This window comes from Malaclemys terrapin, chromosome 8 (assembly GCF_027887155.1).
Source record: "Malaclemys terrapin pileata isolate rMalTer1 chromosome 8, rMalTer1.hap1, whole genome shotgun sequence".
Lineage (NCBI taxonomy): Eukaryota > Metazoa > Chordata > Testudines > Emydidae > Malaclemys > Malaclemys terrapin.
In genome coordinates, this window is record NC_071512.1 from 81,207,167 (window position 1) to 81,226,314 (window position 19,148).

Genomic DNA, 19,148 nt, shown 5'->3' on the forward strand with positions numbered 1-19,148 from the left:
TCCTCAAGAGGGAAGAGGATTAAGTGGGTGCCCTCTGCTGCTAACCTCTAAAAGGAGAGCGTTGGAAGCAGTGAGATCATTCTCAGATTCAGGTCACCAGTACAGATCCTCTATAGCAAGCCTTATCCCCATCCTGCCCTTCTCATAAGGGTATATGTGGGAGGTGCGTCTGGTGAGTTTCACCAGACTGGGATGAGAGGGGCATGCATTGGCTCCTAAACTGAGCTGCTTTACTGAGGCTTAGTGTTTGCATGGCAGAAAGACATTGGGAGAATGTAGATACCACTTGGGGTGTAGCACTGGGAGACCTGGGAGTGGAGACTGCCACTTGGGCTCGTGAGAACCACCAGACTGGAGCACTTTTCTTATGCAGAGCTACTGAGCTGCACGGCAGCCACATTTACCTCCCGTGGAGCTAATAAGCCTGGCAAAAGTGGAGCTCTGCCATGATGGAGCTTAGCATCTACCACTTTCTGCTACCCCATGTGTTTCTGTCCATCCTTCTCCCTGCTGGCTACGTTCTCCTTCAGTAGCTCCTCTACTCCATTGTTGCCCAGCTTTAGTGGGCAGCATGCACTCTGAGTATGTGCATCAATTCACTTAACAGAGTCTCTTGTTACCAAGCCCTTATAGGCCACATGCACGGTCAGATCTCCACTTGGAGAGAGTACCAGGATATCCAGTGCCCATGACCATGCTTGTGCTATTAGAAATGGTCTTGGTTAAGCTCAGTGCATTTTGTGTTCTACTGAATGCATAGACCATATCTTCCTGCTGGATCAGATGGAATGTGCACTGTCCTTCTCAGAAAGGAAAGAGAGCACTTCTTGACCCTGATAAATGCTAGTGATAGTGATGCTCTAAAGAAACAATGAACACACCAGCTGTCATTAGACTGCAAGTACTGACACAAACCACAGGATTCTAGATAGTTGCGTTTAGGACATCTGGGAGCTTGGTCATGACGTATCAGGCTAGTACTATGGCTCAATGTAACCACCAGTTGTATGGGAGAACCTGGGACTGTGATTCCACTATAGAGAGTGTGACGCTATGGGGTTCACCCAGGTCAGTAAGGGGTTCAGTCAATACTTGCCTTGCAACTCTGGGTCCCTTAAAAGCTATGCTGCTGAGGCTTACAGCCATGACACCAACAGCCAGCATACAAAGCATGCTGCTCATACTGCCCGGTTGGTTCTTTTAGTGTGACCTCAATAACTGCGGGGGAGGGATAGCTCAGTGGTTTGAGCATTGGCCTGCTAAACCCAGGGTTGTGGGTTCAATTCTTGAGGGGGCCACTTAGGGATCTGGGGCAAAATCAGTACTTGGGCCTGCTAGTGAAGGCAGGGGGCTGGACTCAATGACCTTTCAAGGTCCCTTCTAGTTCTAGGAGATGGGATATCTCCATTAATTTAATTTATTTATTTAAAACCATTCCAGCCCCAAGTTGTTCCTTTTGTCCTATGTCCAAATGTCCTTCTGAGATAAATGGCTGTCCTTGATAGACCCAGGGGAGAGGTGTAGCTGAAACCATCCCATTTCCCCCTCCACTACAGAGATCCTTATAAAATAGGGCATCTATCCAAGAGACTCTGTTAAGTGAATTGATGCACATACTCACAGAGCTAGTGGGTCCAGAAAAACAACCACCAGGGTTTTCCAAACACCCAAACTATTCTGTGTTGCCTGGTTTGTTTTGAAATGTCAATGAACCAAACGTGGAACCTTTTATCAGGAAGAGAGGGAAAACCCTTAATCTTCACACTGAGCAGATTCAGATAAAATGGGACCTGGATCAGACTCTTCCCCCCCCATACCTCCTCCCTTCCAGTATTTATTTTTGCAAAACCAGAATCCATCCTCCCTCAAACCCCTGTTTTGTCCATAACCACTTATTATAAATTTCACTCAGAGGCTTGCTGAAAGAACACTTTGAGCACAGTGCTAATGGCTCCAGAAAAAGTTGTCACCTCAGAGATACCGTAGCTTAACCTTTGCATATTGTAAGTGTGACACTTGTCTTATAGAGCTGTAAATAGTAATACAAGGTGCAATGGAGTGGAGGATCAGGCCCAGTAGTTCTAATCTACCACAGATGAGAATTAGATTTAGGAAGACAATGTAGTTTAATGGCTCTTAAACTGTATGTTCCCCTTGGCAGGGACTATGTTTTGTACAGGGCCAAACACACTGTCATCACTTAACAAATCACTGAGAGCTGAGGTCTGGTGTGGGAGATCTGCGGGTATTCCCAGCTCTGTTGCTGACATGCTGCGTGACCTTGTGTGACTCTCTAACCTCTGCCAAAGTGTAAAAATAGTAAACTGTGACTGTTTTCCTACACTGGCAGAGCTTTAAGATTTTCTGATAGTGTGCTATAGAATTGAAAATAGTTCTCCCTATGATCATTGTGTAACAGTATTAATAATATTATAGTAATACTCCATATGCAGCCACCATGACTTTTGGGGTCCCAACACTCCCTCCCACAAGCTCCCTGTCATGGCCACTGTCTCTGTTGTCTGCAGCAGCTGCCCAAGCCCAAGGTGATACTATTAATAGTTGTTCTTTACATTGCAAAGATTTATTATTTTATTTACATGACTCTTCCAAATATCCATGTGGCTAAGAGTGTCACTAGCATAATATTTTAACTGTCAAAACTGTGGCCACCATGAATTTGCTGGGGCCACGTGCACAGCCACAGCAAAAATTCATTTGAGAAACAGTAACATTTGTCACTGTGCACATTCGGTGTGAGGAGCCCGTAAGGAACCTCTCTTCAGCACTGGTTTGTTTTGACACCATAGGCCTTTTTGCAGAGGCAGGAAAACTTCAGTAGTTTTTCCCCAGCAGTTCTGCAGCAGTAGGTTCTTGCCAAAGTATTCGAAGATAATGTTATCTTTCTGCAGAGTGGTACTTCAGAGTTAAGTGGTGCCTAACCCTTGGGCTGGCCGCTCTGTACAAGGATGAATTTCACCCCAAGTGCAAAGTAATCCTCCTATACACAGGGGTGGCTCACTAAATAAAGTTCAGATCTGGATCCAAATTTCTCCTAGAACGTTGAGAAAGTGGGTTTGGGTTCAGGCCCATCTCACAACTGATTATTATTTATTCTCTTTGTTGGATTTTCAAAAATAGTACCAGTGACCATTTCCCTCCTCCTTTCAATTCCTCACTTCTCTTCTTATTTTGAAAAGATTTGTTTGAACATGGCTAGAAAACAGAATCCCAATAAATAACTTGTAAAGAAATGGCATCCATTTAAAGTACTTTAAATGTGAATGTAAAGAAGCAAGGGATCTGTATATATCAGTTACAGTAATTGATAAAGCCCATCTATCTGGAGTGTAATGGGTTCCATTTTTAAAGTGCAGGGGGTGAGGAAATTAGATTTTGATAAATGTCAGACATGTTTATTGTCCTTTTTTCTTGAAACTGAGCTGGCTGAAGTCCACTGTCTCTCAACCAGATTTATTATGGATTAGATACATTCCATCTCACAGTAGGAATGTGCTTATTAGAAAAAAAATCACTACACAAAGCATAAAAGCTTTAACATTCAGCCACTTGATGTACTAATCGGTACAGTTATAAAAGCCTAGTATTGTATTGCATCAAATCTAAAGCTGAGATTACATAATGACACAGAAAACTTGAAAATGATAATGATGAGTGGTGGTTGGTTTTTTTTATTTTTTGTTTTGCATGTCAAAATTCAGGTTGGACTGTATCTGAGGCCATAGCCTTCATGGAAGGGAGATGGGTTGAGGAAAGTCAGCCTTTCCTCTTGGGTAGTATGGTGAAAGCAAGCAATGGACCTGTTTTATATTGAATATGCTTGTATTTATTATTGAATTCATTCCCACAAATGTTTGTGCATTTCAGAGTTGTCTTATAAAGAGGACGTTGTCCAGCAAACTTCTATTCAGCTCTATCCTGGAGTAAACCGAATTTTTGGTGCTTTATTCCTAAAACAAAGTTTGACCTGTAACTTTTGCTTTCATCTGTTAAATACTAGAACTATTCTGTGGTGAAAATTTTGCATTTCAGAAAAACACAACTCTGATTTAAAAATAGAAACCAAAACTGTTTTGGAGTGGGAGATTAAGGGCAAAGCATCATCATACTGCATCTTTGCCATTTGTTTGTTTTTTGCTGTTGATAACTAATGAAGAACAGATAACATGTTTGTTACAGATTCCATCTGATCTGTAACAGCCCTGCTCTTCTTGTGTAGGAGCTCTCTTGAGACGTGACTAATCCATCATGATTTGGGGATGGTTTTATGACTAAAAGCACTGGGTCCCAGGCTGAGACCGCAATACTTACCACTTATTGGATAGCTAAACATCACCACAGGTGGTACCTTTGGCTGAAAAACCAAAGACTCAGTGGGCATGAAAACTTCTAGATCAGGGTTGACATGCATGGGCATCACAGCATGAAGATGCTTTCAGAGTTACCGTGGGGCTACAAAGAGGATTTTAGTTTCCAGGGCTGTCAATTTTGGCATCTTTCCTGAGCATTACGTTCGCTTGTGAAAAGCATGCATGTCTGATGTGCAGTTATACTCAATTATACTCAATACACTGGAGAAACTGTTCAAGACTATTTAATCCATTGAGAATACTGTTCTGATCATGTTAATGTAAGTCTGGGTTATTTTACCACACAAGAAATTCCTCTTGGGAACCTGACTTTTCAGGAATATGTTCAGTGAAAAACGTTGATTCTTCTGGTTACCAATTTCACCCCTTTTTCCCTATTCTTTCATGTTTTCAGTTTGTTTTACCACTCTCTTGATTTCTGACTCTGTATTGAATGCATTATATGGATATTTTGGTGTTAGTCAAGACAGTGAACAGTAATTTGGGACATGTTTGGCATGTTATCCGGGAGATGGATGTGGCAAGATATTTCTGTGTAACTTGTCATGTTCCAGGTGTATGTGGGCCATCAATTCATGAGCAGTACTTCAAATATAGAGATGACTATATAGGACTTTCGATACTGGATGTTTAGAAACCTAAAAAGTGTATTTAAAAATAGCCATCGGCGCTTATATTAACACCTGTCATGGGGAAAAGATCCAGATGGATAAAATGTCTATAGGGCAGTAATGGCTTTTAAGAGCTCTGCAAATACAAACAAGCCAAGCTGGTACCAAACGGTCACGTAGAAAAAACATCTTGGGCATATACCACTGGAGGCTGGAACAATCATGAGGAAAATGAAATAAGCTAGCTTTCTACTGTTTCAGCTTCTAGTTCTAATTTTTTTTAATGTCCAAGCAGCTGTCTTTCTAAACTAAATTAAGACACCTGGCACAGTGCCTCTGCCATAGCCTGATTGTTAAGTTGTAATCAGCATGTGGTAATTAAAATGTACATCTGGCTCAAGTAGCAGACTGAGAGTCAGTATTTACATTCAGATATTCTCATTAGCTAGGAGCTTTCTTTAATAGCAGCCTAGTGCAAACTGGCCTGACCATTCTTACCTGCACAGGGTGTTCAAACTGTAACTCCCTCCCCCGCCCATGCTCTACCTGTGGAGGTTGCATTCAAGGGAAAGGCCTGTGGTGTTCTCCAGGCATTTCACTTGGGAAAGGCAGCCTTCAATTACAATTGGGGCACAGGAATGAGTTGAGTTGATGCATCCTCCAGATGTCTTGGCTACGCCTGCTTCCCAATCAACACTAACCTTCTTAGCTGACTCTTGCTTCCTGCAAGCTTGGCTTCCCCAGGCCCTTTGCCCCGGAACTACTGAGAATCATTATGTGGAGCAACTTAGACAACTTGCTGCTTCCTGGAGTCTCCCCTTAATGCCCATGGCCTGTCCCTTATCTCTCATCAGGTCTGGTTCTGAGTCATATGCTCTGTCTGTCATGTGACCCTTTGTGACTGAAAGCACCCCGGATTCACACCCTACACACCATTGTAATAATCTTTGTACAAAATATACCATGTGAGGTATCATTTGAAAACTAATAACTTGCAGGTAAATAATATCATGGTGAAATGTAGGTAGCAACATGATATGTAAAGTTATGAAATCCCCCGTATGCTGACATTGGCACATGTTCAACACCACACAGACTAGGCAAAAGGTGTTTAAAAAGTCTATCCTAAACAAAGGAATGTGTGTGCACCTCAATTTACATATAAGTAGTGAACAGGATCCTCGAAAACGCAAAGGGGAGGGAAATGGCAGGAGATGAGGCAAATCTGCATTTCAGCAAACACAGGTGAAAAGAGAGAGCGTGGAGCCACCTTCATCACCTCCAGGTCGTAATTTTTACTGTTTGAATAAACTTTGATTTGAGGAGTAACCTTCCGAAGAATCCACTTTAAAGGGTGATTGGGTTATAAAAGTGAGGGGAAAATGTACCCCCAAGATCTCACGCGCACATGCACACACAGAGAGAGAGGAACCAGCCCTTTGACTTTTGGGGGAGATCCTGACCTGAGAAGTTGGTCAACCATGTTGCTGGAAACATGTGGTACACATTTTACCTTGAACAACTCTAGCTTGTTAAGTTTTAAGCTACTAGAAGGTGTTTTATCTTTTTTTCTTGTAACCATTTCTGACTTTAGTACCTGATACTTCAATACACTTAAAATCTTATCTTCTTTTGTTAATAAACTTGTTTTATTTTTTAATCTAAACAAATCCAGTGTTTAGACTGACCTGTTGGTAACTCCAGTTACAGTAGCGGACTGTTGAATATTGACTCCTTACAGGAGCTGGGCAGTGCAGAACATGTGTTTGGGGAAAATTCTGGGCTTGGAGCATGTTGGGGTCACTCTGCAAGTAGTAACCAAGGCTGGTGGAAGCCAGAGTGTTGCTGGTATGTTGCTGACAGGCTGCTGGGGTCAGAGCAGTAGGACCAGGGCTGCAGCTACACACAGACACTCAGGGTGTGACCTGCATGCTGTTTGTGAGTGGCCCAGGTTGGGAGGTACAACAGCAGAGCATTGTGAGGCACTCATGGTTGCAGGGCAGGTGGTAACACAACCCTTCACTGGTCTGGATTGCACCCCAGAATGTGATACGCTTGTACATATTCTCTCTGAGGAGGTGGGTTAAACATAGCACAGGTGAGGCTGAAACCCAGTCTCCTTAAATGGCTAGTTCACCTTGTGACAGTCTTGGACAGAGATGGAGTGGACCCAGCACATGAAGGTCATCTTATCACTTGAAAAGGCCTAATATATGTATCTGGATGTTGCTTACTAATCCTCTTCTTCTACAATAGGGCCCTTCAGAATAGGCCTAAAAACAAACAAACAAACAAAAACCTGTCATTAACTTGCATGGATCTGGATTCCACACAAGACACCTTTTTGCAAAAATGTGGAAATCTGTATCCAACACTCAACCACCACAAGTCTGGAATTTGTCTTCAGATCACTCTCTAACATGTAGAAAGATGGTGACATTTATTATTTGTAATGGTAGTGTCTTTGCTTGAGTTGATGTGTAGTGACAGCTCTGGATCTATGCAATCTGTGGTAACGTTTGCCTCTGCTACCACATTCAACACTTTTCGCCGATCACACAGATTGCTAATTATCTGATTTATGTAAGCAGCGGCACAGGAGGCAGCAAACAGGGCTGCTAACAGGGGAGTTTGAGTGGGAGTTTGCAGGGGGAGGTGGAAGGGGAGTCAGGAGGGCACGGTGGGTTGTGTGCTCTGTGTCCCCAGGTGCTGTGGGCAGAGACTGCAGCAGCCATGAGCCAAGCAGCAGGGGACAGAATGCAGATGATTGCATGTGGAAGCTGCGGTATGTATATGGTGCTAGCGGGTGAACCTGAACAGAGGTATGTTTGTATGAAGTGCCGCCTAATACAGTTACTGGAAGAAAAGATTCAAGGGTTGGAGATGCAGGTAGATACGCTGGTGGAGTTTAGAAGGGGGTTCGAGCAGCTGATGGAGGAAAGGCAAGGAGGGGCTGAAGGGGAATGCTCAGGGGTGCAGGTGGAAGCAGGGGCTGAGGACTGTGAGGGGGAAATGTTAGGGGGAGAACAAGGGCAGTGGAAGCATGTGACAGTGAGAAGCAGGCCAAGGAAAAGGAGGGCTAGTGAAGGGGAAATAGAACTCAGGAACAGGTTTGGGTGTTTGGATAACGAGGAGGGGGGCAGCAGGTGGTGACTGAAGGTGGGAGGGTGAGGAAGAAGAGAAGAGCGGCTAGTCCAATAGAGAGAGGGGAGGAGTTGATGGAGACAGCCCCAAATCTGGGCCCCGGGAGGATACAGGATGGCACAAGGGGGAATGTAAGGGAAAATAGGAACGGACACAGGTTACAACTAGAGGGAACAGAGGATAGATTAGTAGATCGCAATGTCGCCAGGCGAAGGCAGGTTTACGTGATTGGGGACTCCTTACTGAGGAGGTTAGACAGGCCTGTGACCAGGGCAGACCCAGAGAACAGAAGGGTGTGCTGTCTACCGGGCGCTAAGATACGGGATGTGGACCTGCGGTTGAAAAGGATACTAAAAGGAGCAGGTAAGAACCCCTTGATAATCCTTCACGTAGGAATGAATGACACGGCTAGGTTCTCGTTAGAGAGAATCAAGGGAGATTATGCCAGGCTGGGGAAGATGCTCAAGGAAATCGAGGCTCAGATCATCTTTAGTGGGATTCTGCCTGTTCCTAGAGAAGGGCAGCAAAGGGCTGACAGGATTGTGAGGATAAATAGTTGGCTAAGGGAGTGGTGCTATAAGGAGGGCTTTGGGACGTTTAGCCACTGGGAGGCTTTCGGGGACAGACAGCTGTTCTCACGGGATGGACTTCACCTGAGTAGGGAAGGAAATAGACTTCTGGGAGGGAGGCTGGCTCATCTCATCAAAAGAGCTTTAAACTAGGAAGTTGGGGGAGACGGTTGGGAGATGTACAATTAATCTCCACGCCAGATTCCAACATTGAAAAGGAGAGTGATGAGATAAGAACAGAAATAGCCGGGGGGATGGGATTGGACATAAGAAGGAGAGGGGGGATGAACAGTAAGGGGTCCGTAACAAATTGCATAACTAATGGGAGACAGGCTAAACGGCATACATTAGGATGTTTATACACCAATGCGAGAAGGAATAGGAATAACCGAAACGTGGTGGGACTGGAGTACAGGTATGGAAGGGTATGTGCTGTTTAGGAACGACCGGAACAAAGGTAAAGGTGGCATTGTATGTCAATAATGAGGTAAGCTGTAAAGAAATAATAACTGATGGAATGGATAAGACGGAATCCGTCTGGGCAATAATCACACAGGGTAAAAGAACTACTAGAGCCTCCCCTGGGATAGTGCTTGGGGTGTGCTATAGACCGCCGGGATCTACCCTGGATATGGACAAAGAACTATTTAATGTGTTTAGGGAAGTAAATACTAATAGGAACTGTGTAATTATGGGAGACTTTAACTTCCCGGATATAGATTGGGGAACAAATGCTAGTAGCAATAATAGAGCTCAGATGTTCCTAGATGTGCTTGTTGATCAATTCCTTCATCAAGTAGTAGCTGAACCGACGAGGGGGGAGGCCATTTTGGATTTGGTTTTGGTGAGTAGTGAGGACCTCGTTGAGGAAATGGTTGTAGGGGACAACCTTGGCTCAAGTGATCATGAGCTAATTCGGTTTAAACTAAATGGAAGGATTAACAGAATTAAATCAAAAACTAGTGTTTACAATTTTAAAAAGGCTTAATAAATTAAGAGGACTGGTAAGGGAAGTGGATTGGGCTAATATATTTATGGATCTAAAGGCAGATGATGCCTGGGATTATTTTAAGTTAAAGCTGCAGGAGCTGTCGGAGGCCTGTATCCCGAGAAAGGGAAAACGGTTAGTAAGCAAGAGATTTAGACCGAGCTGGATGAGCGACCATCTCAAAGGGGCGATTAAGAAAAAACAGAAAGCGTACAAAGAGTGGAAGAGGGGAGGGATCAGTAAGGAAACTTACCTTATTGAGGACAGAGCATGTAGAGATGGAGTGAGAAAGGCCAAAAGCCGTGTAGAGTTGGACCTTGCGAGGGGAATTAAAACCAATAGTAAGAGGTTTTATAGCCATATAAATAGGAAGAAAACAAAGAAAGACGAAGTGGGACCTCTGAAGACTATAGCTGGAGTGCAGATTAAGGATAATCTAGGCATGGCACAATATCTAAACGAATATTTTGCATCGGTCTTCAATGAGGCCAATGAAGGGCTTAGGAATATTGGCAGTCTGACAGAGGGGGATACAGGAGGGGGGATTACCGTATCTGAGGTAGAAACCAAACTTGAACACCTTAATGGGACTAAGTCGGGTGGACCAGATGATCTTCATCCAAGAATATTGAAGGAACTGGCGCGAGAAATAGCAGGCCCCTTAGCGATAATTTTTAATGAATCTTTAAACTCGGGGGTGGTACCGTTGGACTGGAGAATAGCTAATGTGGTTCCTATTTTCAAGAAAGGGAAAAAAAGTGACCCGGGTAACTACAGGCCTGTCAGTTTAACATCTGTAGTGTGCAAGGTCCTGGAAAAAATTTTGAAGGAGAAAGTAGTTAAGGACCTTGAGGTCAATGGCAATTGCGACAAATTTCAACATGGTTTTAACAAAGGCAGATCGTGCCAAACCAATCTGATCTCCTTTTTTGAGAAAGTAAGACTTATTAGATAAGGGAAATGCGGTGGACCTAATATACCTCGATTTCAGTAAAGCGTTTGATACGGTACCGCACGAGCAATTATTGGTTAAATTGGAAAAGATGGGGATCGATATGAAAATCCAGAGGTGGATAAGGAACTGGTTAATGGGGAGACTGAAGCGGGTCGTACTGAAAGGTGAACTGTCAGGTTGGAGAGAGGTCACAGTGGAGTTCCTCAAGGTTCAGTTTTGGGTCCCATTTTATTTAATCTATTTATGACTGACCTCGGAACCAATTGTAGGAGTGGGCTGATAAAATTTGCGGATGACACAAAGCAGGGAGGTATTGCCAATTCGGAGGAGGATCGGGATATTCTTCAGGGAGACTTGAATGACCTTGTAAATTGTAGTAATAGAAATAGGATGAAATTTAATAGTGAAAAGTGTAAGGTGATGCATTTAGGGATGACTAACAAGAATTTTAGTTACAAGCTGGGGACGCATCGGTTGGAAGTAACGGAGGAGGAGAAAGACCTCGGAGTCCTGGTAGACCGCAGGATGACTGAGTCGACAATGTGACGTGGCCGTGAAAAAAGCCAATGCGGTCTTGGGATGCATTAGGCGAGGTATATCTAGTAGGGATAAGGAGGTGCTGCTTCCGTTGTACAAGGCACTGGTGAGACCTCATTTGGAGTACTGTGTGCAGTTCTGGTCTCCCATGTTTAAAAAAGATGAACTCAAACTGGAACGGGTACAGAGAAGGGCCACTAGGATGATCAGAGGAATGGAAAACCTGTCGTATGAAAGGAGACTCGAGGAGCTCGGGTTGTTTACCCTACCCAAAAGAAGGCTGAGGGGGATATGATTGCTCTCTTTAAATATATCAGAGGAATAAATACCAGGGAGGGAGAGGAATTATTTCAGCTCAGTACTAATGTGGACACGAGAACGAATGGATATAAACTGGCCGTGGGGAAGTTTAGGCTTGAAATTAGATGAAGGTTTCTAACCGTCAGAGGGGTGAAATATTGGAACAGCCTTCCGAGGGAAACGGTGGGGGCGAAGGACCTGTCTGGCTTTAAGATTAAGCTAGATAAGTTTATGGAGGGAATGGTTTAATGGGATAACGTGATTTTAGTCAAATAAACAGCGTGCCATCGCTGGTAAATAGTATCAATGGCCAATGAGGGTCTGGCTGGAGAATCTTGCCTACATGCTCAGGGTTCTACTGATCGCCATATTTGGGGTCGGGAAGGAATTTTCCTTCAGGGTAGATTGGCAGAGGCTCTGGAGGTTTTTCGCCTTCCTCCGCAGCATGGGGCAGGGGTCACTAGCTGGAGGATTCTCTGCTACTTGAAGTCTCTAAACCACAGGACTTGGGGACTTCAACAGCAGAGTCAAGGGAAAGGGGTTGGGACGGCTTTGTGGCCTGCATCATGCGGGAGGTCAGACTAGATGATCATAATGGTCCCTTCTGACCTTAAAGTCTATGAGTCTATGTAATTTCTTGCCTGCAGTCCTGTCTGATTCTGGTGCCAGCAGGCTTCAACAGGTATAGTGTTCCGTAATTGCCCGCTATTGCTCTGTTCTTGGAAAGTTTCCCTTTGACGCCACCTCCTGCCTCTCTGGATTAATAGGAGTGGTCTCCAGAACCCCAGATTTGATTGATTAGGCAGGGAGGAGCAGTTAACCATAATTTTTCAGGGATGAAATACAGAAGGCTGCTCTGCAGGGCCCAAGGTATGTGGACATGGTTATGGGTGAAAGCAGATACATGCCGCCTCCTACTTTTGCACCGAGCCCTATGAAAGATAGAGGTGGCCCTATTTGTATGTGAAAGTTTAAAAAAAACAAAAACAAACAAACAAAAAAAAAACAAAAAAAACCCAAACCCAAGGTTCAATATTGTATGGGGGGAGGGGGGGGAAACAGGACAGAGACCCCTTCTTTTGTGAAGTTCCCATTAACAGAACTGGCTTGCCTCTCAATTTTGCTTGTTACTATAGAACAGAGGCAGCCAAAATGCATGGCTGCTTGTCATGGCAAAAAGCACTGAAAACAGAACTAGCCCTGAAACAGCCCAAGAGAGAAGCTTGAAGACCTGCTGCATTTGTGTAGGAATGGAAGAGAATGTGTGGAGGAATATGGTCAAAGATATAGGGAGTGGTGTGGTGGTGGTGGGGGAGGGGGGATAATGAACCAGAAGAAAGGAAACCAGCAAGAAGTGGTAGCAGAGGAGAAGAACAAGGACAGAAAAACCTTGGGGTGTAGGAACTTGGGAGTGGAGAATGAAGGAAAGGAGAGGTATCAAAGAAATGAGGGTGAAAGGGGGCTGGATACTTTGGGGGGGGGAGGGAGGAGGACACCTGTTCCAGGATGTAGCAGAATTTGGTGACCCAGACAGACCTTGATGCTCTTATGGAACCCACTTTGTTCAATTTCCAGAATGAACAGTGCTTTGCGAGTGTCTGTGCCCCGCCCCAGTTCAGCAAGGCCAGTGTCTCTATGTAGAAACTTGATAGGTGGTGGTTTTTTTTTTTGTTTTGTTTTGTTTTTTGTTAATTACAGTTTTGGAAGTTAATTGACACAGCAGACTAACAATAAATGTGTAACCACAGAACAGGCTGTGGGGGTGGGAGGATGGGAAGTTTGGTGTCCTGCCTTCTGTAATCCCATGCTATGTGTATATTTAATCCCTCTCCCTGCCTGTGACTTGAGTTCTTGTGTGCTTCTATTCTTGTGCCAGGATAGCATTGCACCGAGTCACGAGTTACTTGGTCTGTTTCACTCTAGCTTATGTTCCAAGTCCCTATGGTGTTATATTGGGTATCTTAAATAATGCCACACTTGCTGTTTCACCTATAGCAAGCTTCTCCTTCATTTGTGCCCTGTTCCCCTTCTGCACATAGTGCCTACACGGAAAAGACTTCCACACTGTAGAGCCAAAGGAAGAAATTCAGTATCAATCTGTAGTATATGGCCATTGTAGCAGTGTGCATGGAAGTTATTAAACAAATTACAGTCCTTGCACAATAGCCAAATTTTGAACGTTAACCCACCTGTTTTACATTTTATTTTAAAAATACCACAAGGATCCGACTCTCTCTTTATATTTAAAAGTCCTAGAAGACCGAGGAATATTAAGCACTGTGTTTGAAGCAGGTACACTTCTGTTGCTGGGTGATGTATAACCAGCGCAGTGTCTCCTGCTGGTTGTCTTGGGAATTAGCTCTTCCAGCCCGGAGCCCCCTCTGAAGGCCGGTGTCTCTCCTGCCACTGACCCCATGTCCCTCCCGGACCCTGGTGCCCCTTTATTTTGGGGAGCTGCCTCCAGCAGCAACCCACAATCTGGGTCTCCCCAGCTAGGGGAATCCCCACCCTCTATCCCCACCTTGCCTCAGTGGCTACTGCCAGTCACCATCTAGCCCCCCGCTCCCTGGGGCAGACTGCAGTCTGTAAACCACTCGTCATCGGCAAGGGGGGTTAGGACCTGCTGCCTTTGCCTATCTTTGGGCTGCCCCTCTGCAGCCCTAGTACCTATTTGGCCCTTTTAGCAGTGCCTGCCTGGGGTTTTTTTTTTTTTTTTTTTGGCTGGAGCTCCCCAGCTCCCTCTGCCCTTCCCCAGCACTGCTCCATCTCAGGTACCCTTCTCAGCTCCCAGGCAGCCAGGTCCTTCTCTCTCAAAAGCTAGAGAGAGAGTGTGTCTTGCTTCTGGCCTCCTGCCCTCTTATAAGGGCCAGCTGGGCCCTGATTAAGCTGGCCACAGCTGTGGCTGCTTTCCCCATCAGTCTACCTTTTCCCATCTGTGGCCCTCTCCAGGGCTGTTTTAACCCCTTCAGGGCCAGAGCGGGGTGACCACCCCACTACAACATCTCACACTAAATCTTAAACCAGCTAAACCAAAAAACCCGCTGATCCTGGCTGGAGACCTTTTTAAGTGCAGCGTTTCAGCCTGAAGTATCTCTGAGGTTAATCTGAAGATCGATCAGAATAGATGTCTTAATGTGTGCACAAGACAAATTCCAGCTTCTGGATCTCAGTCTTCCAGCCCTAAGTGCATGGAACTCCCAGTAAACTCTAACTAGAGTTCCGTGTGCAGAAGTTCTCAGTCCTTTCTCTCTAAAAGGCCAGTAGGCCCAATTCTCTGTTACAATACAGGTCTGGTGGCACAGTGTGGCCACAAATCCATCATAACTGGCTTCCTCCACCCCCAAATATAGGGAGAATCCCTGTTTGCTGTAGAGCAGCTCTGTGCCACTCTTACATCACAGCCCTGATGTAAGGATAATGGTCAGGGAAGAGTGGGTGTGGCTGAAGCACCTCTGCCCTCTGGCTATTCCCAGCTGCCAGAACAGCCCCTTTGGGGCAAGGGTAGCTTGAACACAGGTTACAGCAGCACTGAGGCTGCTGTAACTTACATGAGGAATCACCCCTCTGCCTTGGGTCCTGTGCTGATTGCAGTTTGGCAGGACCCAAGAAAAGGTGCCAGTGTGTTACCTAATGTCACATGATACTGGAGGAATGTAACTAGATTCACGGTTTGACTAGCCAGTACATTTGAACTACATGGGAATTAGAGGTCGTCGTCTTAGATGTAGGTCCAACAGCTTGTTTCACAGGAGCTTTTGAAAAAATATGAGATTGTATTTACTGTATTCTAGTATTTGTTTTCTGTGAAGTTCTTGAAATTGTGAGACTATCCGACTTGCAAAAATGGAGAGAGAAGGTGGGTGAGGTAATATATTTTCTCTCTTTTATCACCCATCTTGCCTCTCTAATATTCTGGGACCAATACAGTTTCAACAACACTGCAAAAACAGAGCATTTCTTTATTTTTATTCAATTGTAACTCAGCAAACTGAGTCTGCTGGGTTTGTTATAGTTTGCCGAGCATACTTGAAATGTTGTTGTTCAGCATGACTACTTACTGCCTTCTCATAATCACTCTGTTTAATTTAAATATTGCACATTCCTGTTCTCTTCTGTTCATGTTATGTGTGTGTCAGCCATGTTGGAACGCTCTCCTTTCTTTTAAAAATGTTTAAGTTGCCATATTATGCAGATCCAGGACCTAAATGAAACAGAACTTCATGACACTCTCAGTGTATCTTCCACATTTCCTAATGGCTGGTAACTTGCTCTAGTGTAATATAATGAACTGGCTATACAGTGTAATATAAGGAACTGTTGAAAAGGATCAGAGCTTTGTGCACTTTGTGGAATAACTCCTTATTTCTATTAACCTACGACAGGAACTGCAGCTATCAACCCTATCTACACCTTTTATGGATGTTTCACTTATAAGCTTCTTTTGGCACAGGCGGCACAAAGGGGACGGATGGCTGTAGCTGGGCAATGGATATCCTGGCTGTAGTATAGTTGGTGATAGCCTATATGTAGGATAGCTGGCTGTAATACAATCAGTGGAGATGGCTTCAATACCAGCCACTCTTGCCTCCTACTCCAACACAGGGAGAATATTTGGGGAAGAAGGAACTTGTCAAGGCCATGATGGAGCAGCAGATCTCTACTATACTGGCCCTCCGCTGGCATAAAAGTGCTTTGCACCAGTGTTGTAAGTTAGAGCGGTCTCTTGGCTGCTCTGAGCTTGAAGCTGGTCTGGAGCAGGCTTGGGGAAACCATAACTAGATTTCTGACACCTCCACTCCATGCTTCCCCCGTCATTAAGCAGTGCTCAGACCCAGGGAAGAACTGAGCCCACAATGTACAGAAATACAAAGAGCTCATTAACACAAGGCAATAGACATCAATAATCAGTAAAGATGCAGATACTTAAAAAAACTAAATTGATTGATTTGTATGTTTCCCCTTCGTGGATAGCGGCCAAGTCAGAATCTTCACCTCCATGGATGATAGACAAGAAAACCTTGTGACTAGGAGGTGCGGAAGTAGACAATGCCATCTCTCTGCATCGCTCTTTCACTCAAGGCCACAAGAAACAGTTTTTTGTAGCATTGAGGGATTAGCACAGGAGAGGGACTGGGGCTGACATGCATAGTGGGCACGTTCTAATCCTTCATGGTGTCTGCATGAAAGATAGTGACTCTCACTACTCACTTCCACACACATCCCCTCCATCAAGGCCGGCTTTAGGCCGATTCCCCGGAATCGGGCTCCACACCAAAGAGGGCCCTGCGCCTTACTCACCAGGTGGCAGTCCACTCCGGGTCTTCGGCGGCACTTCGGCAGCGGGGGGTCCGCTCCGGGTCCTCGTCGGCATTTTGGCGGCGGGGGGGTCCTTCAGTGCCGCAGAAGACATGGAGCGGACCCCCCGTCGCCAAAGACGCAGACCGCCGCCAGGTATTCGAATCGGGCCCCGCAGGTCCTAAAGCCGGCCCTGCCCTGCCCTCCGTCCTTTGGAGCCCCCTAAAGGGATTCTGGGATTGGAGATTGGCAGGACCTGTTGGGATGGAGGACATTTGCTTTTTGTCTTACTAACAGTTACCTGACTCCCTCTTTTTTTATTTAAACTAATGCCTATTGTGATTTGATTAATGTTTTTAATGGTGGGACCTAAATGAGACTCTAAACTACTTTCTTTTAAACAGGTTGATGCAATGAAGAGAGCACTAGAAAGTCTTAACCTCAACATTGTAGAGATGACCGATGAAAATGCAACCTTAGATGGTGGAGATGTCTTATTTACAGGTACACAATTAAAGTGAATTTGTTCTTTTTTCTGGACTGCACAGAGAATTTAACACTATCTGGTCTCTATTAATAAAATACTTTATACTAGTGTAAAGATTTTATTAGGTCATTGCTTACCAAATGGCAGCACAGCACTTTAGTTTGAGAAATGTCTTTTGAATGCAAAACTTCCTGAGTAATGCAGAATAATGGAAGTAGCAGTAGACACAATACAAATCATGTGTATTTAAGCCTTAATTCACCTAGCTTGTAAAGTATTATTTAGCAATAAAGAAAATGCTTTCAGCAGTCAAGTTATTGCCATCATTTCATATTTTTTGTTACTGGCAGCCATGTTTGCACAGACCCGTTTGCGGGAATCATAAAAGCTTGATTCAGACGTAATTGTGGTTAGTTCTTTGCGTAAACACTGGATAGTGCATTTGTAGTTTATGGGGAAAATAGACCTGCTTGCCAGATGTCACGTGGAAGAGAAGTGGAGTTGCCACTCAAGTTTTTTGCATGAACAAATTCAAAAGGGAAGATACCGATGCTGATTTTTACATAGTTAAACCCATTATGCATTTTCTCACATTGGCTGGCTATACTTTTTGACCCTTGCCTGAGATAAATGAGGCTGTTTATTTTGATCACCATCACAATAGGCAGGTTGCTTGCCTAACTCACAAAGGGAACAAGATTGTTTCAGACTAAGCAAACCAAAAAAATAAGGCATTTCTACTATGTTACAGATCCCAGTATCTATTTCCCTAGCACCTTGAAGATAGCTGTGTCTTTATTACTGAGGTTTAAAATCCAAGAATGGGAGAAATCTCAGAAGAGAAACAGAAGGTCAATCGGTGACTTAGTAATCCATCCCAGCTGTTCTGTCCATTTATCCTATGACCATTGCAAAGTTTTAAAGGAAAGGGAGCTGTTTGTGTATAATTTACAGTGATTATCCTTCACCAGAAGAAGAATTTAATTAGAATCAACTTCCAATTGCAAGTTGCATTTTTTTTAAAAGCTACCTTTCTAGTTAGTTTTGTTACTAGACTTTTTTAGCCACAGTTAAGTCTCATATTGATAATTGTGAAGGACTTTATATTACAACATCTCCATCTCAAATTTGGCCTATTTTTAAAATGTATGTGTTCTGATTATTAGATATGGTTCGTGTCCATGTATTTTTCAGCCATTCAAATTTAAAAAAATCATTAACTTTGTCTTTACTATTCTTTGCAATCTCTTCATTTCAGGCAGGGAATTTTTTGTGGGTCTGTCAAGACGGACAAATCAACGTGGTGCAGAAATTCTGGCTGACACATTTAAGGTTTGTACACTTGTTCTGCAATAAGACCACCTGCTTTCTGTGGCACAGACAAAGGGGTTAAACTACAGCCCACTGAACCAAATACATTAGCCAAAATGTTCAGAAATGGGTATCTAAAGTCAGGCTCCTCTCTATTTAGATTCCTGGGTAGTGGCCTGAATTACAAAAAGGCAGAGAAGCCAACAGACCCATCAAAGTCACAGATCTTCAAAAGGGGACAAAGGAAATGTGGAGTCAAGTCAGTTCTGAGGGACTAATACTGTAAGTGGGGCAGTGCCAGGTCACTACTACTTGCTATTATCTTAGGCCTCCCATTCCTCTTCTAGAGAAGCTCAGCAATATGCATGAACATGTTCTCACGTGGGTTCCTGGCGGGTTTTTTAGAGAAGTAATTTTTAAACATTTAACAGATTTATTTTCAGGTGCACAAGTAGTGAAAACTGCAGTAGTTCTGTATTTTTCCTTGATGCACAAAGCAAGCCAAGACAGCCCAAAGGGGCATGTCACAGTCATAGTTGACTGTAGCCAGTTAACTCATC

At 44.2% G+C, this 19,148-nt stretch overlaps 1 protein-coding gene across 3 annotated transcripts in view; it reads left to right on the forward strand.

Moving 5' to 3' along the window:
* Positions 1–19,148, forward strand: part of DDAH1 (dimethylarginine dimethylaminohydrolase 1) — a 145,913-nt gene that overhangs the window by 104,135 nt on the left and 22,630 nt on the right. For all 3 annotated transcript variants that reach the window (XM_054037404.1, XM_054037402.1, XM_054037403.1), the window contains 2 exons: positions 17,195–17,294; positions 18,536–18,609. In XM_054037404.1, the coding sequence (XP_053893379.1) occupies positions 17,204–17,294; positions 18,536–18,609 (165 nt within the window). In that variant the 5' untranslated portion in view covers positions 17,195–17,203. The remainder of the gene's footprint in view (positions 1–17,194; positions 17,295–18,535; positions 18,610–19,148) is intronic.